The sequence below is a fragment of the Cololabis saira genome, chromosome 11, assembly GCF_033807715.1.
Source record: "Cololabis saira isolate AMF1-May2022 chromosome 11, fColSai1.1, whole genome shotgun sequence".
NCBI lineage: Eukaryota > Metazoa > Chordata > Actinopteri > Beloniformes > Belonidae > Cololabis > Cololabis saira.
In genome coordinates this window covers 21634697-21659185 of record NC_084597.1, presented here as the reverse complement: position 1 = coordinate 21659185, position 24489 = coordinate 21634697, and the positions used below count along the sequence as shown (strand labels likewise).

The window sequence follows — 24489 nt, the reverse complement described above, 5'->3', positions numbered from 1 at the left end:
CCCTCTCCTTTTTGCATTTGGACTTTAACTGTTTGAAGTTAAACTCAGATGTCCCTGTGATATTGTTGCACTGACATAGTGAATAAAGTGAACCGAATGAGTTAAATTGTGTTTGTCTGATACGTTTTTTTCTGCTCTCTAACTCTTCCGCTTGTTGTCCGTGGTGCAGAAAACGGATGCGTATTGCGTAAAGGCCCATTGGCTGAATTGACGCCACTGAGGGAGGAGACAGAGAGAAACTCAGGGTTAATTGAAGAAAACCTGTTAGCGAGCAGGTTAGGTTCACAGGGTCAGCATAGTAACTGACTCAAAGTTTGAGTTACATCGCTTTCTGGAACTGAAAACTCTGGGTTTCCCTCATCTCAGGCTTAACAAACTCAGAGTTTTCACAAAACCCGCTTCCTGGAATACCCCTCAGATGTCACTGTTGAACCCAAGAACTGGGGTGGAAAGACCCAAGTCATCGCTGCATGAATGAATGAAATGGGAGCAAAATCATGATAAAGAAAGAGACATAGCACAACAAAGTTCTCACATTTGCCCTTTTTATTTAACAAAAAAAAAGCTTTGACATTCCAGTGTTTCTGTTTTCCGTTTTCTAACAAAAGAGGGTGGTGACGTGACAGTCCAGATTGTCGACGGTTATTCTGAACCCCAACAACACATGTCGTAAGGTCACAAACGTCTCTGCAGCCGCTTGACTCCACCCAGACAGATGGGCTCGAAAGTACAAGGCATTTATTAGCGGATGTGGAAGTGACCGTTTGCACATACACGACTTAAGCCCTGTTCACACTGCAAGTGTTAATGCTCAATTCTGATATTTTCCTTAGATCTGATTTTTTTGTTTGGCTGTTCACATAACTTTTAAAATGTGGTCTATATGAGATTCCAGTGTGAACTGTTTGTGGTTTAGAACTGACCCGCATGCGCAGAAGAACAATAACAAAGAGGGCAAAGGCATAAGGGATTGGGACTATGGGAGGGATAAACAGTGACAAATGTAGACATAGATTGACGTAAAAGTCGCATAAAATCCGCCTTGGCTGTTCACACTGCAGCCACATTGTAAAAAATGAAATAAATCAGACCAGGGTCTGATTCAGGACCACATATGGACATGTCCCAGATCTGATTTAAAAAAATAAAAATCAGATCTGGGCCAGATTTGAGTGTTCACACTTCTCCTGAAGAAGTCTGACGAAGACCCTAATAAAATCAGATTTGGGACACTTTTGCCTGCAGTCTGAACAGGCCCTAAGAGGAAGGGTTTGGGGACGTTGTCGACCACATTTTCACTGTAGTCTGCCGAACAATGAAACAAGTGTGGTTGCACTTGACCTGCAGTCATCCATCAGTGCTCGTCGGTGATGTTTGGAAACTACGCAACTATGAATGTTTCAGCTTACGAGTTTCGGGGAGTGGAATTCAAGTGGGAATGAAGAGAACATCCACGCGGGACAGATGTATTGGTATTCTACTGTAGCTGCTTTTAAACACACACGAGTCCTTTCAACCTGTACTCTGTAAAGGCTTCCTCCGTTTTTATTTACAGTTAGGTCCAACGTGTGTCCATCTTTAAGGGTTTGAGACAGGAGAGCCGTCCCAGAGCAGAAAGTCTACGAAGCCTAAACAAGCATCTGGCTAATCTGCATTTCTAAGTACACCTCGACATACATGGGTATCCATCACCGCACGGTGGTGTGTTACTTTTACCAGCCTGTTTTTGGTGAACATTCACGGCAAGATAAATAATCATAGTCAGTCCAGCGTTAATAGATGCCTGTATTCTACAAGAGACTCATTTACGAGCGCCACTTCAATAAAAAACATAAGCCGCCGCCACCCCCCCTTGTTAAACCTCAAAGTTTAACAGGAAGGGGGGGGGCATCCTGTCATTTAGCTCATCTCTTTATAATACTGCAACTACAGAGGTGATTCCACTTTGAAAGCGACAACATTCACAAAATAAAGTAAAATTTTATAAAGAGAACTAGGGGAAACACCAGTCAAAAGTCTCTGCTAGCGGCCATGTGTCAGTTTTTCCAGAATGCATCAGATTCAAGAGGAAAATAGCTGGAAAACCAGCAAACTGAACAAATGCCCTCCTCAGAGATCAAAGGGTTTGTGTCACCGTGATTGTTCTCCAGAAAAAGTGATTTTTATTGTGTATTATACTCTCACTTAGTCGGCCTGCTGTGGTCTTTATTATGTACATCAGTTATTAGACTCTAAAACTGCGCTTGTTTATCCTAATCTCGTCTAGATAGATTTCTTTCAAGGAGCCCGTCTTTGTGGGATCCTGTTTTTTGTTTATATTTGATGTATAAATCTATGAGTTAATCAAAAGCTTACGTGCTATGAGAGCTGTAAATGTTCCAGAAGTGTGGTCAGACAGAAATCCAGACTGAGCTCAGGAACGCTGAAAACAGGAAAGAGGTCGGAAACGGCGAAGGGTTGATTAGGTTAGCTGGTGGGCCGATGGCAGATGGGAGGATGGGGAGGCTTGATGGGGAGGGGAGTACAGTCATCCAAGTCTGGCGTTTGTGATGGAGTTCAGATCTTAAGGGTCTTTATAGTCTCTGTTCTCTTCTTGAGGAGCTCTCCCACCTCCTGTAGCGAGCGCAGGTAACTAGTCTGCACCTTGTCCATAGCAGCCTTCGCAAACGACGCCTCCTCCTGAAACACCAAAACGGAGAGCATATGTCAACACAGTCCTTGACTAAGCAAAATAATCTGGAGGAGATGTTCCCTCTGCCAGCAGGTCCTCACTGAACCAGCACACCAGTGTTTCCTCTAACCTATGAACCATCATTACATTTTTTACACTGCTTCAGTTTTTAGTTTGTTTCATTAGTGGATCTATGTGACTTCAATTGCCCCCAGGGAATAAATATAAAACCTTATATGGTGTCCAATGTAGGATTTATACCTCAAAATATTGGGGAAAAAAAGAAAAGAACACACAAATGAATTTAAGTACACCAAAAAGAAAAAACCCTTTTATACAATATCAAAACAAATAGCCACTCTAGATAATATTTGGACAATCTGTCCCACTAAAGGTAATATAAATAAACACTCCAGTACTGACACTACTCTTCCCAGAAGTGGATGTGCGGTAAAGAGGGGTAAAATACGGTAATTTCCCAGCCAAACGGGAGACTTGACAGGTATGGTGTAACTACGCCAAAACCATGTCGGACTCTGTAGGTTTCTCTGGTCCCCTCCCCAATCTGATCAGTGATGATATGTTTAGCCGCATGTTATCGCTCCGCCGCTGGTTGTCTCGGGGGTGTTCAGAAAACGATGTGGCCTTTAATGACAATTGGAAGACGTTTTGGGGAAAGCCCAGTCTGATTAGAAGAGACGGCCTCATCTCACCTGGGATGGTGCAGCTCTTTTTTCTAGAAATCTGGCTGATATTATTAGACACTCCCCCTGACAATCCGGGGTCCAGGCCAGGATGCAGAGCTGCAATCTTACACGCTTCTTTTCTTGCCCCGCCCCCTCTGACCACCTCAGTGTCTGCATCTGCTTATATAGTCATCCCTGTAGTACACCAACTAAACATTCTGTCTGTCTCTCTCCTCTTTCTGTTCTTTATTCTCTCTGTCTGTTCTCCTTTTTCCTGCTCTGCCCACCTGCTCTGCCCCCCCTTATGATCCAGGTCCTGCTCTAGGTTTCTTCCCTCCTAAAGGAGAGTTTTTCTTGCCACTGTTTGGATTAAGGTTTTTCTCCCACTAAGGGAGTTTTTACCTGCCATTGTTTATGTTATGTTTATGTAATAATTGCTCGGGGGTCATGTTCTGGGACTCTGGAAAGCGCCCACAGACAACTTCTGTTGTAATAGACGCTATATAAATAAAATTGAATTGACCCCGTCCCCAGAGAGATGCTAGACCCCATCCCCAGATATGCTCTTAAATGCAAAGAGAGCCGTTCACACCAGGTCTCCTACAAATAAGTCTAAGATAAAGCAAAATTGTGTTTAATAGATGCTTTCATTTAAAAAGTTAGGAAAATGTTCCTTCTTCCCATCTTCTCTGCTTAAATACATAATTTTTGTGTATACCAGAGACGGATAAAGGCCTGATAACATCTTATGGCAAATTAATGCAGTAAACCATTTATTTTTTCTTCATACATTTTTTTTTCATACATTCATAAATTATTTCTTGCCACTTTATAAAGATAAAGGAATCACAGCCATGTGATAGACTGGAGACCTGTCCAAGTTGTACCCCGGCTTCCTGCCTAAAGAGAGCTGAGGTTGACTCCACCAGACGGAAGTGGCACATGTCGATAATGGATGGATGGATGAAACAATAGCCTTCCACTGTGACCCACAGACAAAAATGTAGTCACCTGTATTTAAAGACCAGTGTGGATTTCCGTGGAATAAATGACAGGAAAAACTGAACTCACCTGTGTGTTTCCCTCCAATGTTAAACTGGCCAGTCTCAGAGCCGTCACGGCGGCTTCTTGGATCCTTATGTGCTCCAGGGCCTGGACGAACAGGTCCTGCAAACTCCCCGTCAGCTCCTGGAAACCGCACACCACCACTGGCTGCAAGAGAGGACAGCGCTCTGAGACAGACCCACATGCACACGAATGCAAACAAGAGCACGTTAAAAGATAGGAACTGTACCAGTGCTGTGTTTGCATCCTTTTTCTTCTTTTTCTTCTTCTGTAAACTCGTCTTGAGTGGCCGGAGGATCTTGGCACAGTAACTAGCCATCCACAACACTATGCTCACCGTCTGTGCAGAACAACACATTACTGTGAGATGGTGTTGAACACGGCAGGAAAACAGACCACGTGGAAGCAAAGTTGTTTTACCTCAACAAAGAAGATTAGGTTTTCTAATAAGGAGGGATGGGTTTTTAAACTGCTCTCTTTCATTTCCAATAAATCCCCTTTGCATTTATTCAGTATTTCTGTGGACAGAAGAGAAAAACATGAAGCCCATCGGTGTCCACAGAGAGTTCAGGGCTGACAAGCAAACGTAGCTGTTCGCTCACCTTGAAGCTGAACTACTAATGATTTGAAACTGTTACAGATCTGCGTCTGAAGCTCCGACGACTCGTCTAGGAAAGGAAAAACAGGAAGTCAGGCAGAAAGCAAGGAGGTGCAGTCTTCATGTTTGGTGGATGCTGTGGTAATCCTCTTACCGAGTCCAGCCGTCTCCAGGTCGTGCAGGTGGACAGCGAGCTGCAGGGCTGCCGCCTGACACTGACAGCTGCCGATGGACAGAGCCGAGGCCAGCCGAGTGGAGAGGGGGCCCAGGAATGGAAACTACAACGACAACAATGTTACAACAGGTAGGCGGGGGATGGGGAGGGTATCACTAATTCACCTGGCATGTAAAACACACCTGTGGTTGTTTTTCTGTCATCTGCGCTGCCGTCTGCAGAGTCTGGTTGAGCTGGGTGAGCAAGCTGCTGAGGACCGAAGTCTTGTCTCCGACGCCATTCTCGTTGGTCATCTCAGAGTTCTGCTGCGAGGGCGCGTGTCCCAGCGCAGCTAGCGAGGCGAGCAGACGGAGCGTTAGAGAGCGTATCCGCAGCCACACAGACTCTTCCTCAAGAGACTGGCGTCTATGTTCATCAGTTAGCTGTCTGTCAGAGGAAGAGGAGGCACACGGGTTGGTTAAGGTCACTTCCTTCAAAACACACACAAAGAAAACGTTCTATACCTTTCTTTAGGTTCCCAGTTTGTAAATACAGTTAGGTCCCTGTTGTCCCTTAAATTATCCCAGGGAATGTCGTCTTCCTCTGCAGACAAAGACATGGCCTTCACGCTCTCCTCCAGACTCAACACGCTGAAACACAAGAAGTGCAACTTCTAAGTCAAACATTCAGCTCTGCTCTACACAATACTTCAACTTAGCATGGTTCTTCTAGATTCTTACATGTCTGCCTCCAGGAACAGATCCAGCAGCATCCTCTCAGTGCGGACCTGAGCAAAGTGCAGCGACTGGTTCAGCCTGTTCCTGAGAGCGATGAACTCAGGGATTTTCTCAAATGCTCCATATTTGTACGCCTGAATGATGTACTCTGAGGTCTAGGACACCAAGGAGGAACGTAAGTGAGATGAGAGGCGATTACAGACTAGGAGAAGCGTCTTAGGTGAAATCACAGCGGAGGACAGACTTACATCTTTCTGGTTTGAGTGGAAAAACCTGAGGGAGAAGTTACATGACTGGGAAGCTGCGGCGAACTGACCCAGAGACTCGGCGTAGCGCGTTAACAGGAACCTGAGAAAGAAAAGCTTGTCAACAGTCAAATCTGCTGCTGCCTCTCAGAGGGACGTTAACCCCAAACTAAAGAGAAGGATTCTCACAACAGATACTTCTAAATCCGACATCTACAACAACGTAGAAAGACTCACTGATTCAGTGTTGGAACGACCACAAGCTGAAGTTGTTATCGCAGCTACAAATCGATGAGGAAAAACAAAGATGCTATGACAAGAAGCAGGACAGCTCACCAGGGATAAATCATCATCATCTCCATCCAAGACCACACCGTGAAAACCTAATACAAATTGATGATTTTATAAATGATATTGGGTCTGGATTCATTTAGAAACATTGTATAAAAAATAATTTATTTTCCTATTACTGATTTTACAATTGAGTTTTCACAGAGGACTTTCAAGATTGATGCTTTGATGATTTTTCCAAATTTTGACATATTTAGTCTTGCTCAGGGATCATGTTTTGGGTCTCTGAAAAGCACCTAGAAACAGCATGTACTGTATAAATAAAACTGAACTGAGTCGTCGCACTTGTATCACGGATGATTTTCAGACTTTACATACTACAGACTTTCAATACTATTACTGGGTCTGCACTGTCAACAAGCTCTTCTTTTGGATCATGTGTAAAGCAGTAGACGAACGACCGCGGTGGGCTCTGCTTGAGACTTCCCTCTTCACACCTCTGTTTATGGTCGGTGGTGTGCTCTCAGCTGCCCTTGCTGATTCAGCAGGTTAGTTCCAATCCAATAGTAATAAGTACATTAATGATTTGGAACCAGTTTAGGAAAGCGTTTGGCCTTCATACACAATCATGTCAATCACGAATTTATAGAACCATCTATTCCTCCCGTCATGCTCTGACCCAGCTTTCCGCACCTGGTCTGATTGAGGCCTGAGGACTATTAACGACCTCTTTATCGATGGCATTTTCTCTTCATTTGCCAACCTAGTATCAAAATTCAATCTGCCAAGTACTCACTTTTTTCAGATAAGAAACTATGTGAAATCTTGCTTCCCCCATTTTCCAAATAGAACCGCTCTTAGACCAATTATTGACTCTGAACATTAAGCAGAAAGGGCTCATAGGAACTATATACAATTATATTCACAAACTGTCTTCTAACCGTCTGAACTCTCTGAGGACCGCTGGGGTCAGGACCTGGGAATTCCTCTGCCGGATGAACAGTGGGAGAAGATACTAAATAGTGTTCACTACCTCTTAGCGAGGTAGTAGGCCAAACTATAGTGCATGAGCCTCTTGCTGTTTATTTTGGAATCTCGTCCTCACTCAATGTCCCTAAGTCTCCACGGAAAATCATTGCATTTTCTACTCCCACCTACACATAATAAATGGATTCAGGAAGTATTGCAGTGTGTTATAATAGAAAAGATCAGGTTCTCCTTGAAAGGTTCATTAGACACCTTTTACAAGAAATGGCAGCCTTTCCTGGCATACATTGACTATGTTTACATGCAGTCAATAATCCTTTTCTAACCGGAATATTAGCAATAACCCGGTTGCGCACGGCCATGTAAACACCAATAACCCATTTGAAAAAACCGGAATATGACCCCTGGGTTACTCCTTTTCTAACCCGAATATTTGGTCATGTAAACGCCTAACGGGATATCCCCATCAAAAGGAACATGAATTTGTTTTCTGCGCATATTCTTTTTGCAAGGAATCTTGCTCTTTTGAGTCCAGGAAGTTCTTGTTAACATGGCGAAACGCAAGACCACACCAAACTTTTGGAGTGAGGAGGAGACTAATAACTAAATAAATGTAATGAAAGATATGAACATTTGGGCATCTGTAGACGGTAGAAAGTACCGGGATAGGGAATCTGAGGGAATTTTAAAACAGAACTATTGTTGGATGTAATTGTTGTTCTCAGGGCTTGTGATTCTGTTTGCTTCTGTACAAAAACCAATAAAAAAAAGTTTGGACAAAAAAATAAATTGTGAGGGAAATAATATTGCACATTTCCTCAAGACCGAACCTGGAAGTTTCACAATGTAAGCTTTTACTGCTAATTGAAGCAATCTGAACGAGTGAAAATGATTTTGATTACTAGCCAGACCACTAACCAGACCAGATTATATCAAAATTGTCTTCCATACAGATAAAATCTGTTGCCGCTTCCAAAAAGAAAATCTAACCGCTGAGAGTCTGTGGTTGGGTCCTACTTGTCCCTAATTAAATGATGCGCAAGAAGGCTGCAAATAATGACATCCAGATGAGTCTTGAAGGATGTTTATTCAATTAACACAGCCATCACAGTGCAGCAGTAAAAGATGGTTAAACAGAAAAATATACTAAAAGTGATTAATGGATAGGTGGCGTGGCGTTGCAGTCAACAAAAATACGGTAACCTAGACCAGACTCTCTCTAATCAGCGCAAAAGGTGAGTGCGCTTTTACCTGTTAATGGCTCACACCCACAACCACGTAGCCCCCCCCCCTCTCCTACACACCAGCCCCTAATTATTAGGTACAACATTTACATTTATATTTTCAAACACATAATAGGAGACATAATAAACATTATATATTCAAATTCAATTGCAACATATCTAATAAACCTATTGTCCATGAAATAGTCCCAATGTTCAAGTTTGGAAAAAGACAAAAGTCTCTGTAGACGCCAGCATCGTCCTTATGCTGCCTCCTCTGCCTCTAGCAACAAACAGACCATGGATATGGGTCTATCCAAGCAACTGGTTTTAGTCGTAATCCGCACTTGATGAACAAATCCTTTACGGCCTGGAAAGGTTTGCAATACACAACCCATAGTCCAGGAATTCCGAGGTGCTGTACAATAATCCTTCGCTATAAAGCGGTTCACCTTTCACGGTCTCGTTGCTTCACGGATTTGCATTGTGTTCTGCATTCTGATTGGCTAGACAGTCTCCCCGCTTCTTCACTTCCTGTTTCAATAACGTTGGTCGCTTACCGACAATGCTGAGAACGGCCAATGAGCTTCAGTGAGCAGCTCAAGAACGGAACCCTTTGATGAATCGTTCATTACAGTTCTCAGATATAATCGATGGTGGCATGTCGGTTTATAAGAATCTTTTTGCCCAGAAGAAAAAAAAAAAAAAGAGCGACAACAACGAACCATAACTATGTTCTTCTCTCGAAAAAACACACCTGCACCGTGGGCTTTAGAAGAAAAAGACACTACAGAGTGGAGTCAGTGGCACAGTCAGAAGAGCAGTGAAATTTGCACGAGTCACAATTTGTCCCACTCTACTTATTGTATTTTTCATTTTCTCCCGTTCAAATCCAATTGCTCGGGTTGCAGTGGGGCAGTGCTGATCTCCGCAATTTGAAGACTTGTATAATAATTGTAAAAAAAATATAAAAAGGTTGCTACTTCACAGATTTCACCTATCACGGGTTCATTTTGGAACGTAACCCCAGCAAAAAACGAAGGATTACTGTACTGTCCATAGGAAGAACTAAGTTTCCTACGACAAGGTTTCTCTGCACTCATGCCCATCTCTGTCGTTCCTGTAACAGAGGCAGATACTCCTTCGTCCATGGTTTCCAGAAAAGGTCAGAGAGATGTACTGAACCATCTCCTCTGTACGTACAGGTCTGCTGTTTGAAACTGTCCTGGTGGCAATGAAGGCTGGTTTTTAAGCAGTAAAAGATGGTTAGATGTCAGAACCTCCAGGTCATCAGGAGCCGCTTGCGGATCTGTCCTCTTCTGGCTATGAAACGTCAGAGTGTTTATGAAGGAGTCAATATCCAGAGAAGGTGCAACCTTGAGGTGGATGGCTCTCATGCAAGACAGGTAAATGTGACACCATATCTTTTCACTGTACTCCTCATGCTCCTCGCTTCAAAGGGTCCAAAATAGTAAACTCCTACACAAGTGAATGGAGGTTAATCTGGCTTGTGTCTGTCCGTAGGTAGGTCTGCCATCTGCTGGAGAAGAATTGAATCAGATGGTGCAGATGGTGCACTTGGAAAGGACTTTCCTAATGGCAGTGCTTACTCCAGTAATCCAGTATTTCTCCCTGAGTTTGGACAACATGTGATTCTGCATTATGTCCCACCTCCGGATAAATGTTTCTCAGCAGCAGAGTGGAAATATTGAGATCCTTTGACAATAGGATGGGATGCTTAGACTCCAAAAGCAAAACTGCTTTACTGAGCTGACCTCCCACACGCAAGACTCCATTCTCCAGCCTTGGACATAACTTGTACAGTTGGCTACTTTTTTTTAAATATTTTGGCCCTTTTCCAGACACAAAAGTTCCTCTAAAAATGTTCTTCTCTGACTAAACTTATGGCCAATTCAGCCTTGTTAATGTCTTCCACTGTAAGACTACCCAGGCCATATGAGCCTTTAAATGTGCGCATTTCTTGTACCATCCAGTGTCTGCAGTTATGCGGTCGGTGTACCAGACCATCGTGGTGAAGAAGGAGCTGAGTCGAAAGACGAAGCTGTCAATTTACCCGTCAGTCTACGCTCCCACTCTCACCTATGGTCATGAACTTTGGGTAGTGAGCAAAAGGACAAGATCGCGGATACAAGCAGCCAAGATGAGTTTCCTCCGCAGGGTGGCTGGACGCTCCCTTAGAGATAGGGTGAAAAGCTCAGTCACTCGGGAGGAGCTTGGATTCGAGCCGCTGCCGTCAAACAGAATCCTCTTTTTGCACACAGAGACACGAGTTCATGACACAGGGTCAGTGCTTTCTCCTTTGTTGCAACTGACACCAAACAGTCATCCACACAGAAGCAGTGCTGCTGCTTGTAATCATATCCAAAATCCTCTGCACATTTCCTAAGTGCGAAGTTAGCACAGCTTCTATGTCTGCCATGATCACCATAGGTTCTTTCCTGAACCTGGTCATTAGAACTCCAATTAGTGAGCTGGTAAGATCAGGGGTTTTTGACCACATTTTGAGTGGGAAATCTTCCCATGGCAATTTCTGCTGATGTGTCCTACACACAGGCAGCGGAAAGAAGCACCATTTTTCTTCAGGAAGTCAATTTTTTTCCTTATGTGCCATTTTTTCCAACCATGCACACACATCCAATGCGTGTCCTCCAGTACAGCAGAGACAGGTTTTCTTGGTAGGTTGTTTTGTGTCCTTGGCTATGTTCAGAGGCTGTCCTCTCCATACGATTCACAGTAGTAGCAAAGCTGGTTCCTTGGATGTTGGAGCGTGGATAAGGTTGCAGTGTCCTCATAAGCGCCAAAAGGTAAGCGCGCCTCCACCCCCCCCCACACCTTCACAACACACCAATGCCCCGCACACCCACCCACAGTGCCAACCCACAACATCTAATGACAAAAGGGGAATGCTGAGATTATTGTTAAACACAGGCAAAGACGTAATCATTGGTTCTCACCCAATGGTGTCGTGCTGCACGTGCTTGGCATCCAGGCTGGAGTAAAGGTCCACCACCGGCTCAAAGGCCCCCAGACGGCAGTAGAGCAGCAGTAGCAGAAGCTTGAACTGGGCGTTGGAGGAACTGTTAGACAGACCCTCCTGCAGGACACCCAGACACTGCCACACCATGTCCTCATCTCCTACACGAACACACACATCTGTTCAGAGACAGGTTTCCTGACAGAGTCACATCTAGATATAAGGAGAGGAGACACTCACCCGTGTCCGTCCACAGGTCAAAGTAAACATGTGCTGCCATGAGACAATACATATCTGAGAACTGCAGCTCCGTCTTCAGGGCATTCTTCCCTGTTTTTCAGAAACACATAAACACTATTATTTCTGTTATCTCTTCATTAAACTGAAGAAAATTCTGGCACATCTACTTAATTTGATCAATATTTGAACTGGGTTATAATCTGCTGTGAGATGTTTATATAGATTTGTGTGTCATCTGCATAGTTATGGTAACACATTTTATTCTTTTTCATAATGAGTGAATTTCCCCATCGAGGGAGAAATAAAGGGCAATCTTATCTAATCTTATCTTAATTTGAGCAAGTGGTAGCATATAGATGTTAAACAACAGAGGACCCAGAACTGAACCTTGAGGAACTCCCCATGTTATTTTTGTTGGCTCAGATTTGTACACTATTTTTGCGACCATTAGGCGCATATAAACGTCTTCTTTTTTTTTTTTTAAATGTGCCGCGCGCCCAATGACGCAATGCGCCTATTGTATTATTGTAAAGGCTGATATATGGTTCTACGTTACACCGACGCAGAGCCTACGGTGTAGGGCTGCGTCGACTTAACGCGGATCCATAAGGCGGACGTAATTGTGGCCACCATGAGAACGTTAAAGGGGGAAGGGGAGCGTGTAATTCGCCCGCGATTGCCCAGCGGCGGCTCCGTGGCGGGACACCTGGAGCGGACGGGGAGACTCGGGCTCGCTACTGAGAAGGAGACGCTGCTCCCGGGGCAGCTGCGCCGCAGAGGCGGGCGGGAAGCCGGAGGAACCACCCGGCCGAGCGGAAGCCGACGCGTCGGCTGCCGCTCGCTCGGTCAGCGGGCTCCGTCGTTTACTGTTGAAGGATTGTAGATGCGTGGACTGACGTGTCTGCTGGGTTGGACTGTTGTTCGGGCTTTTGCAAAAGCCGGCATCATTTCCGAGGGGCCGTACGGCACGGAAAGTGACTCGGCTGCAGCGCGGCCAGAGAGCTGCGGGCTTTGCCCGTCGCAGCTGATCAGTTCTCAGGGTCTCAGCGCGATCAGGCTCAGATGAATGCAGAAACAGAGGATGAAGATTTCGATGGGTTTGATTAATGTAATAACTTAAATAAAGTACAATCAAACTAAGTTTTGCTCCCGCTTTATTTTTTATTTATTTATTTTTCGCTCTATTTGTGTGTGTTGTGCGCGCGTGTGTGTGTGTTGTTTTTGTAGTAAGGCGCGCGTGTGTGTGTGTGTAGACGGTGCCTTTTCGGTCGGTGCGCGGTATGTGTGTTTTAAATCCAAAAATGACACAAAAAACCTAGGGTGCGCCTTTCCACACGGCGCGCCGAATGGTCGCGAAAGTACGGTAGTTACCTAAAGGCAAAAATAGTCCATGTCTTTTAGATGGGACTAAAACCAGGTAAATGCTGTGCCAGAAACTCCCATCCAGTTTTTCCCAACAGGTCTATCAAGATGTTCTGGTCAACCGTGTTGAATGCAGCACTGAGATCCAGTAAGACATTAAAGTAAATTTTCCATAATAGATCTTAAAATGAAGAGTCTTGGGATGAACGAAAGTCATGTTCTTACCAAACTTGAGCCCATGACGATAGTGAGCCTTGAGCTCCGCGATGACACGCAGTTTTCCACTGACGTCGAGAGAGTGATGCAGCCCGAGTGCTCGAGTCAGCTGACAGACACACAGATGCCGCTGTAATGCTTTCGTGTCCTCTGGGAAGACGTAACCCTCCTCTCCTCGCTCCCCCAGCTCAACCATTTCACTCAGGCGGTTGATGAACTGGGAAGTTTAAGACAGAGATTTTTTTTTAACCAACGGCTTCGCTTTACAAGCAGCAGTTTCCCATTACGTCTTTGACTTGGGCTTACCTGAACGGGCTGGTCAGGAGAGAGCAGATGCAGGTATATTTTTAGGTCAGTGATGCAGCATGGTTTATCTCCAAACTTGCTGAAAAATTGCACCATCAGTTCTAAAGGTTCGCCTTCTCGAAGACAAAGAGAGGGGAGAAAAAGAAAAAGCAGACTGTTAAATGCGAACAGGTCAAATAAATTGTGGTAAACGTGCGACCCGAGTGTTTTACCCAGTAGGCTCTCTTCGGGACATCCTCGCTCTCTCAGTCTGTGGATTAACTCGAGCCGGGCCAAATAGGGGCCTCTGAGAGAACGAGACTCTTTACCGTCCTCCCCCTTGATTCTCTCCTCCACGAACCTCACCACCTCAGCCACAGTGTAATGCACCGCACCCTCAGAGCAGCTGCAGATGCACAGAGAGACACAAATCACTGCTACGCGCAATAAATGAAGCTAACAAATAAATAAAACCCTTGTGAGTAATCCTGAGTACCCTGCTGTAGGATGCTAATCATCATCTTTGATGACCAGAGTCTTCTAGAGAAACATGTGAGGACATCTGTCTGACAGACCAGGTCATGTGACAGGAAATGATCCCAAACACAGCAGCAGGTCTACATCAGAATGATGAAAAGTGTAATAATCAAGGTTCTGAACCTGGTCCAAGTCCACACCTGAACCTGGTTGAGATGCTGTGGTGGACCTTCAGAACTGACACTGATCTGTTCTGCTGTTGAGTGTCATTGTTCCGTGTTGGATTGATGACATCAACAAAATGCTCAACAAACATCAACACACTCCCGATCAGAACCCTGCACTCACTGTTCTCCTTCTTCTTGTGGACTCCACGACTGATCGATGAGGTGGAAGAGAGAGTCGAAGTAGGAGGGATAAAACTGCCAATCATCAGGACTGCAAACACATTAAACAAACACATTACTGTTGTTTTTACTGACACAGTGAAGGTTCTTATTCAGCCAGAGCCACAGATCATTCAAGGTCATCTCTGTTCGCTTTTAAAATCAGCAAATTAGTTAAACTTAAACTTTTTAAATCAACCAGTAAACCGGATGTGTAAGGTCTGGAGTACACCCGCAGTTTAATAATGGGTACGTTTATAGCGTGAACATAGAAGTATCGTCATTGATATGCGTATACTGACATTGTTTGGTACACAAATCGCACATGTCCTCTGATAATACAGGTGACGCGTACATGAGATGTAATATGCAGTCCAGCGATGCATTTTATTTTAGCTGTTGATTTTTAAAATCTTTTTTTATAAAATTGGTAATTGCTGCTCCGTTTGAGGACTTCACTTGTTGAGCTCCAGAGTGCTTTGGCCAACTGAATCTGCTTTCAACATGCTACGGAAACAAACTTTGACTCAACAGCCTCTAAGGTTCCAAAATTCCAGGTCTGAAGGAGGAAAACCAACATGCCAGATGGAGCTGGAGTAAAGTCAGATGACATAAAGAGTCCAGTTAATTTTCAAAATAAAACCCTGTCAGTGGGCTCGGACTCAGACATGGAAATCACTTAAACCTGTGGAGGCTGCAGGTCATGACGAGGAGAGATTTATTTTAAAGGTTGAAAAGGGCGTTTCTTTTGCACTACTCATCCTTTATATAACATTTAAAAGTGTTTTTCTGTAAGATGTAAGGTAGCAGAAGCATCTCTCATCCACATGTACTGGTCCTGCCCATGTCTAAACAAGTACTGGATGGAAGTCTTTCATACTCTCTCTCTGGTGCTTAAAATCAGATTAGAACCAAACCCACTGACTGCCCTGTTTGGGGTCATGGAGGGAGGAAGGAAGTTAACCACTGCACAGGGGCACACTTTGTCTTTTGCCTCCCTTTTGGCTCGTCGGGCAATTCTGTTCAGGTGGAAGGATCCCTTCCCTCCTACTCGTGCGCAATGGCTGGAAGACATCATGTCCTGCTTAAAACTGGAGAAAATTAGATACTCGCTTCAGCAATCAAATAAGTTCCAGAAAGTGTGGGGACCTTTTCTAGAAGCATTCCAGACCCTGTGAACTATACTTCATATTTCTTTTATATTCCTAGTGCAGGCTTTTGATGTTAGAGTGACCTCATATTGTGATTAGTAATCTGGCAGTGACAGGGGAGGGATTAGTTTGGTCTGTAGTTTGTTTTTGTTACTATTTTATATTTTTTCATACTGTTTAATTGTTTTTTATATTCTGTACACTGGTGTATGCTATGATTAACATGCCCATGCCTAATCAAAATGTTTGTAATTGACATGCAGCATTTCACCTTTTTTATTTTGTGAAAATTTTAATAAAAAGATCTTGAATTAAAAAAAAAAGTGTTTTTCTCTTGGACTGTGGGGATGCTTGCACACACACGCACGCACGCACGCACGCACGCACGCACGCACGCACGCACGCACGCACGCACGCACGCACGCACGCACGCACAATAAATAAAAAGTTGATCACAAAAAAAAAAACATTTAAAAACAGAAAAGACAAGAAAATCTGGGAAATGTCTCTTCAAACAAGCAGATTAGTCTGTCGTCGCGTTACCTTCAGGTGAACTCAATCACTAGGAGCAAGTATTGGGAGGCTCATTTTCCTGTTAATACTGATCTTTATAAGTCGGCACTCACTTCTTAAGCAGCAGCTTGTGAGCCAAAGCGTTGCACTCGGGCCAGCGTTGGAGTCGCCGGTACAGAACCATACATTTACTTTCTCTGCTCTGCAGCTCGCTCGTCAGCTTCTCTGTGGAAATGTAGAAGATTAGTCAATGTCTGATTTATAACAAACTGAACTAAAAACACCAACACTAAACCTCAAAAGGTACTAAGGAATCCTTATCAATTGTGGACATTCATGAAAATCTTGCTGTGTCGAATGATTTAAGATGATTTTGAGAATCCTACGAAATATGAAACAAATCCAGTGTGCATCCTTAGTGTGAAATAACATGGATGAAGTGGAAGATGCACAACCACCTACCTCCCAGCGGACCCCGGATCACCTCGAGAGCTTCAACACACTTTCCCAAACGCTCCAGGATCATGAAATACAGCTGCACCTGAAGCCACACATGGAAATATAAAAGTAATTTAAACCTCCACAGGTAATCCTGCAGGTAAGAAGGTTGGTCAGCTGTTTTCAAACACATCAAAAACTGAATTTATATGTTAATATGTCATTTTAAAAGGAGTTAATTTGGTAGTTTTCTCTTAATTAGACCTAGTAAGTTAAGATGGCAATAAAACAATGAAGGCAAAGATGGGAAATATGATGAAATGTTGACACTTTGAGGTCGTGGTCACCTCGGCTTCAGCCTCAATCTTCTCCTCTTTCACCATCTTCTCCACCATGCGCTCTGCGAGAGGCAAGAACATGGTCTGGGCCAGCTTCTCATCTTGTGCCGAGATTGCCTTGGGAACAATATACATGGGACTTTGATTTCATTTACAAGGTAATAAAGTATTTGAGCAAAGGAGCATCCGAAAAGTCTGTGTGTACCTGCATCACCAGACTCATGACGGACCAGAAGTAGTACGGGTTCTTGGGGACGATTTTATACAAGGCCATCCCTGCCTGTCAAGTGTGAAGACACGAACGTGAGCTCCTCTCTGTTACTCTCATTAACAGTGGACGACAACAGCAGCAGTTAGTCACTTGCATCTGCATGCTCCACTTTCCCCACCTGCTGCATCTTCTTGTACTCTCCCACGCGTGCATAAGCCATGAAGAGGTGTGAGTGATACTCCTCGCTGAGAGGAACCTTCTTCACCGCAGCTTCGTACAGCTTAGTGACCAACTCCGCTGTGAGGGAGATAAAAGACGATTAAAAAAAACAATCGCCCATGGCATTTGCGTGCATTCCTACGTACGTGTGCGTTACTCACGACGATGCATCTCCCGGTACAGTATAGTCAGAGCTTGAAGAGAGTTGTCGTCGGTGGGCTCCAGAGTGGTCACTTCCTGCGCCAAGCTGAAAGCTTCGTCCTGCTTTCCTGTCCGCTGAAGACCGATGGCCTTTAGGACCTGGACGGAATGAAAAGACAAAAATAAAGAATAACAGGGAGAGATGATTTTGTCCACAATAAACAGCATTCAGAATACACACAGGGTCTCCGACAGGAACGTTGATTTCTGGAGGAGTCAAACTGATCATTCAGAGACGGGGTGAGAACTTACTTCTACTAGACAGTTCTTAAGTTACGGATTCACAGAATTAAATTAACAAGGTTTCCTCTGTGAATCCCTGCTAAAAAAAATGACAGAGTATCTCATCAACTGCTGTGAATGTTTTTAAATTTGGCATCAAAATAGAAGGTATGTCTCCTGGGCTCACATAGATTTCATTTCTTTTTGTATAAGAGTGTTTTTAGACAGCTTTTTAAAGAGTTTGGAGACACACTTTCCAAAGTGGTCATTTTTGTTCATTCTAGGAAATGCCTGACACCGTTGCGGAAAACAATGAATAGTTCCCAAATCCACGCCACTTCAGTCGTTATCCAATCAGAATGCAGAAACAACTGCACATGCTTCCCCTGATGACAACTCCACATGCCTTGTTGGACTACCAGGAAGAGAAACTGTACAAAAGACCTAAATCTATTTTGATTTGGCACCAAGACTTGGTATTGCATGAAACGAGTGGTTATTTTCCATTGGAACATGTCTTCAGGCTGACTTACATTACTGCACAAGTACAATTTTAATTTATATAGCACCTTTCAAGATAAAAATCACTTTGCACACAGGACAAAATGTAAAATATAAATACTAAGCAAAAACAAGTTTAAAAAGATGTGTTTTCGCTGCTTTTTCAAAGAGATCACGGAGTCTAAAGATCTCAGGCTGAGAGGAAGGCAGTTCCAGAGGGAGGGAGTTCCCAACATTGCTCAGTAATTACACCACCAACCCCCAGGGGGCAGTATGGCTCACAGTGTTGCGTTTCCTTTTGTTTACTTCTTGTACGTAGCTCAGACACATAAATGGAGCAAATAACGTATATTTTACATAAGTTGGAGCTGAAAATTGAAATGAAGAAAATTAAATTAGCATTTTACTTTATTGCAAAGCACTTTACTATCAATGAAAGTTACTCTATAAACAAAGTTTACCAAAAGAGGAACAAGGAAAATCCTTCAGCAGGCATACAATAGTTGGCATCCAGTAAATATTCATGCCGTGCACCGATCAGGGAACAAATATGGACTTTCTTTGATCAGTGGAGGAGGCATGGAAAAGCTGGAGCACAGAGAAGTCATGAGGTCACCCACCTTGGCACAGTGCAGGTCCTTGTGTTTCTTCAGAAGTTTATCTGCCTGCTGGATCGCCATTTTATTGTTGCCATTATCAAGGTAATCTGTGGAAACAGCAGAAACTCTCATTAGAATTCAGAGGACTATTATTGATCCATCTCAGAAATTATATTCTAACAGCTATCAGAAGTGTGAATGATAACAAAAATATGATTGTGATTTACTAGACACCTCTGGAAAATTACACACTCACTAAAAATGAGCGCATCTCAGCAACTACAATGTCTATTTGAATGCAGAGGTTCAAGCAAGCGGCCCATGTACTGAGGCTACAGTCTTCCTGCAGCGTTTGCTGGTTCGAGTCCTGGCCTGCAGCCCTTTGCTGCATGTTGTCCCCATTCTCCCTTTCTACCCCCTTCCCGTCTATACCCTGAATAAAGGCCACTATAAAATAAAAAGCGTAAGAAGTGAGATCACAGCAGAAGTGTAAAATCAAGTAAACGTGTCACCAGACAGAGTTGATGGAGATGAAAACCAGAAATATCAGTATGCTCCCCTGTTTCATCGTCATTCTGTATCGAGACGCCTGATGTATGTTCTCACCCTTTTGCATGCAACTTAATTAAATCTACAAAAATCAGAATCATCTCTCAAGTCTTATTCTTCTTGGTAACTTGGATACTCAGTTTTTAGTCTGGAGATTCACCTAGTTGGAAATAACGTGTTAAAGATGTTTAGTAGGTTTTTCCCCAAAAAGCATTCTCAGTGGAGACGTAATAACGTTGGTGAATGGCTGGTGAACGTTGTGGTGTGTGGATGCAGACGCTCTCAGCTCATTCCCCTCACGACAGCTGGCTGCCAAAATTAACCGTGCCAGACGGCATGGTGTGATTATGTCACATCTATTCTTCCCATATTAGCTGCTATGACAGGAGGTAAAAGTTGAGGTGGGGGGTTGGGGGTTAAGATAAAAGAAATCATCATGCATCATGAAAAAGCTTTGGTTAAAAAGATGACACAATTTCTTAAGACTTACACATTCCTCACACCAAAATATCACAGAGATACTGCGTAAAAATGTATTCATTAATTAAATAATCACCTTTTCAATCACGTCCAACTGTTACAGAAACCCTGTTTTACAGGGATACTATTGTGAGGTGTTTTTTCCCCCAGGTATGTCACTTTGATACAGCGTCCTAAATCCGAAATATCAGATATGTGGTCATGTGGCATGAATGAGAATTTGACTGCTTTTGTGCACCTACAAACCCGGATTAATACTTCTGCGTCAAAGCTCCAGCGTTGGTCTGAACCTGACGTGCACCTCCCTCCAAATTTAACTATGCTTCATGTTGATGCAGACCAAAAGAAAGATGATTAGTGGATTTGTTCTGTTTTTTTTTTTTTTTTATTTCCCGGCACTCCCGTCAGGTAGAACGATAAGTTTGTTGCTGTGTCTACAAAAACAACTGATGCTCAACATTTAGCAGAGCTACTCGCATAAAATAGCCTTTATTTGCTGAGTTATGTTAGAGCTACAATACAGGAAGTAAAAAGGAAATGAGTGTGAGGTACCGTACAGCAGGAAAACAACCAACACTGCCGCCTAGTGGTTGGTGGTGTAATTACAAAGTACAGTAACGCAGAAGTTTAAACTCAAGAGACGACATCTACGTAGGTAGCTGCTAAGTGGAAGCATAAATCAGCCTGAAGATACATCTGGAGGACCTATGCTAGCCTCAAACATCAGAAGCACCATCTGTCGAGCTTGACGTTTCGGTGCGAGTCCAAAATCACATCTCAGAGATTTTGGAGAGAACGTTTTACACTGTGGTAGCATCCAGTAATAGAGCAGGGTATCGATTCAAATGTCAAGAATCGATTCGATTCCTTTCTTTTGCAAAACACTTTTTCAGATGTTTGACTGTGTATTTCAATTATATTCTACAAGTGTAGGCTGTTGGTTGGGAAAAAGAGAATACAGAAATGAGTTGTCCTAAGCCAGTCCATGCATTAAAATAAAAAAAAAAAAAAAAAAAAAGGTAGTCGCTCGCCCCAAACACCAGCGGGCATGATCCGTGTTCCATGCAGATGGACAGAGGACAAGTGGAAACCAAATGCCAACATTTGGCTACTACAAATATTTGCAAACTTGTGCCACAAAGAATGAAAAGGCTTCAAAAACTTCAAACCCCCTCCCCTCTGGACGGCGCTACAGAGTACTGTACGCCAAAACCTCCAGACTCAGAGACAGTTTCTTCCCCCAAGCTGTTGCTCTGATGAACTCTCATCACTCATATGGCACTTTTCCACTAGTACCTACTCAGCTCTACTCATCTCAGCTCGGCTCAACTCGGCCAAGTTTCTTTTCCATAACAATTCAGCACCTGGAGTAGAAGTAGGCGGGTTGGAGCGAAGCTGCTGTGATGTATTTGATTGTGTGATCTAAACGAAGAAGACAACAACACTAAAGATGTAGAACCTGGAGGAGATGATAGATGTGCTGCTGGGTCTGTGGCTTGTGTCTGATATCAAGTTAAAAAATGCGAGTGAGAGAAGCTTCAAGTGGCAACGCTTTCGAATTTTTTTTTTAGTTTGTCTCGCCGCGGCTGAAAAGTCCGTTGGTAGCCGCGAGCAGCTATGAAGTGACAGAGCCCCTGGTATACGTTGTCGTTCCTTATCGCCCGTCTAGATCCCTTTTTAATTCTCTCCTCAGCCACCAGGTTTATTATGAACATCTGCACCTCAGAGTTGGATCACGAAACAGACTTTTGCGCTACCATTGTCTGTCGAATAAAATGAACAAGAAGCCGCCGTCAGAGTTGCTCTTTTCATTGATGTCCACCTCCTGACTCAGACGTCTGACTGGCCAACCCCCCGACCAATCAGTGGCGTGTAGTGTGATGACGTCAGATACAGCCCGACTCAGCCACTTAGAACCTCAGCAGAGTAGATACAGAAAAATGATCTACTTGACACGGTTAGACCCCTAGTGGAAAAGCGCCAATAGAGTTTCAAATAATCAATCACTGTGCAATAATAATAATAATAATAATAACCACAATCATATGCTGTAACAATGCACCTTTCAAATAACCATGACTACCTCATGCTGCTGCACATTTCACTTTTAAATTGTATATGTTAATAAGAGCTGTCATTTGTCTATTTACTGTACAGTGAGCAAAAATGAGGAGTCAAATTCCCTGTCTTGTTTTGACCGGACTTGGCCAATAAACTTGATTAAAAAACACGACGAGGAAACCTATGGGTGACGTCACGAAGGGTTTGCCCAGTTATTTTAGTCATCAGTAGAAACAAGGCTTTTTTTGAGCATGCGCAGATGATGACCAGCGGCCAAACTCAATTTAGTATGAATGAGTGTGTTACCGTGTTAAAATCCTCTCCTAACAGACTTTAAACGTCATTACTCCACTATGACATGCAGCATATGGGCAATTTTTTTGGGGGACATTACAAAAAGGTAAACTTAACACAGAATTAAATACAAAGAGCAACCAAAACACGTATGTCTCCGTCGCACGTCTGCTGAAGGGAAAAACACATGATTGTGCTTTAGGATTCCTGTTTTCAGAGGTGTGAGAGCTAGGGTTGCCACCTTTCAGAAATAGAAATAAGGGACGCCCTGATTTCAGCAGCGCAGGAGCCAAAAGAAAAAAGCCCCCAAACTTCTAAACTGAATAAAAATGTGTTTATTTTTATATAATAAAAACAAAATGCTTTGATTTCAAGTTTAAAGTGCTTTAATAGCATTGAACTTGCATGACTGTACAGACAGCCAACCATACTAGCAACTGAAATATCCTCCTATGCTACTGTATGTCCACATCAGCCCAAATGTATAATATAGCCTACAGGTGAAGAATATGGTGTAAAAGTTAATTTATTTCAATAATCCAACTAGAATTTGGTGTAAAAGTTAATTTATTTCAATAATTCAACTAGAATATTGTGTAAAAGTTAATTTATTTCAATAATTCAACTAGAATATGGTGTAAAAGTTAATTTATTTCAATAATTCAACTAGAATATGGTGTAAAATTTAATTTATTTTGAATAATTCAACTAGAATATGGTGTAAAAGTTAACTTATTTCAATAATTCAACTAGACTATGGTGTAAAAGTTAATTTATTTCAATAATTCAACTAGAATATGGTGTAAAGGTTAATTTATTTCAATAATTCAACTAGAATATGGTGTAAAGGTTAATTTATTTCAATAATTCAACTAGAATATGGTGTAAAAGTTAATTTATTTCAATAATTCAACTAGAATATGGTGTAAAAGTTAATTTATTTCAATAATTCAACTAGAATATGGTGTAAAAGTTAATTTATTTCAATAATTCAACTAGAATATGGTGTAAAGGTTAATTTATTTCAATAATTCAACTAGAATATGGTGTAAAGGTTAATTTATTTCAATAATTCAACTAGAATATGGTGTAAAAGTTAATTTATTTCAATAATTCAACTAGAATATGGTGTAAAAGTTAATTTATTTCAATAATTCAACTAGAATATGGTGTAAAAGTTAATGAAAATACGGTACAAATTGCGTCCCGTATTAGTTCAATACGGGACGCAACATTTTTTTCTCAAATAAAAGGACAATTCCGTATTTTACGGGACGGGTGACAACCCTAGTGAGAGCTGAGCTCCAGCTAGCTCTCAGCATTGTCCTCAGACTGCTGCCATGCTACTGCTAACAGGGAGATAACTGTTCAACATTCACACTTTAATAAACCAACAGGGTTTCAGGAGAGACGTAAACGCCGTCGGCCTCAAACAGCCGCGTGTCCGTGAGCAGCACCAGCCGGCTAGGCTAGCTGTCAAACAGCCACCGTCAGGAGAAAACAGGAGGAAAAACCTTCAACTTGGAGAAAAAGAGCCAACCCGGACAACCGAGACACGTCTGCATGTACAGCCGTGGGTGGCTCCCGCCTTTAACGTGGATTTCCTCCACAAACATCCGCCCCGGTGAAAGTCGTGCCCTACCGCGGACAGGGGTCCCACGCCGGGGTGAGGTGCCCCTTCATCGGCCGCTGCGGGCACTACAGTCCGCGGCTTGAGCCGGGGGGGGGCCGCGTCGCTGCCCCCAGACCCCAGCAGTCTCCGGTTTAACCACACACCCCCGTGAAAACCGCAGCCGTGGCTGTCAAACATCTGTGCCAGGGTTACTTTGGGTTTTCCCATTGAAAGCTCACCGTAGATGGGTCTGAGTCTGCGGTCGTTGGGGTCCTGCACATGGCCTCTCGCCGCCATGGTGGAGTTTACCTGCGGGGAAGTGTCCGCGCATGCGCACTGCGGGCTGCATCAGCAGCGATTAAAGGATTTTTTTCTTTCTGCTGAAAGTGCAGCAGAGTGTGTAGGGCCCATGGGTGCAGATCTCGGGGGGGACGGGGGGGGACATGTCCCCCCCCAATTTCTGAAAAACATGAATTGTCCCT

General features: G+C 43.3%; 1 protein-coding gene across 1 annotated transcript; it reads right to left on the bottom strand.

Annotated features, from left to right (window-relative positions):
- Positions 1–528: 528 nt before the first annotated feature.
- On the bottom strand, positions 529–24352 carry naa25 (N-alpha-acetyltransferase 25, NatB auxiliary subunit). The gene is made up of 24 exons (XM_061733985.1): positions 24247–24352; positions 19033–19118; positions 17650–17788; positions 17448–17566; positions 17264–17338; positions 17068–17175; positions 16745–16823; positions 16396–16507; positions 14581–14670; positions 13989–14161; positions 13777–13889; positions 13480–13687; positions 11893–11982; positions 11633–11813; positions 6160–6259; positions 5915–6066; positions 5699–5824; positions 5378–5621; positions 5175–5298; positions 5025–5090; positions 4843–4940; positions 4652–4762; positions 4429–4569; positions 529–2679 (listed from the first exon to the last, which is right to left on the bottom strand). Exons 1-24 carry the CDS (start codon positions 24302–24304, stop codon positions 2557–2559), a joined length of 2916 nt encoding a protein of 971 aa, XP_061589969.1. The 5' UTR covers positions 24305–24352; the 3' UTR covers positions 529–2556.
- Between the last annotated feature and the right edge of the window lie 137 nt (positions 24353–24489).

Bases quoted from the DNA above. Each gene is read 5' to 3' on its own strand.
- naa25 (XM_061733985.1), bottom strand. From the start codon at position 24,304: ATGGCGGCGAGAGGCCATGTGCAGGACCCCAACGACCGCAGACTCAGA. The intron at 17,339-17,447 runs GTGGGGAAAGTG...CACACTTGACAG, and splicing joins AGTACAAGAAGATGCAGCAG to GCAGGGATGGCCTTGTATAA. The intron at 6,260-11,632 runs GTGAGAACCAAT...TTTCTTTCTCAG, and splicing joins GTGCAGCACGACACCATTGG to GTTCCTGTTAACGCGCTACG.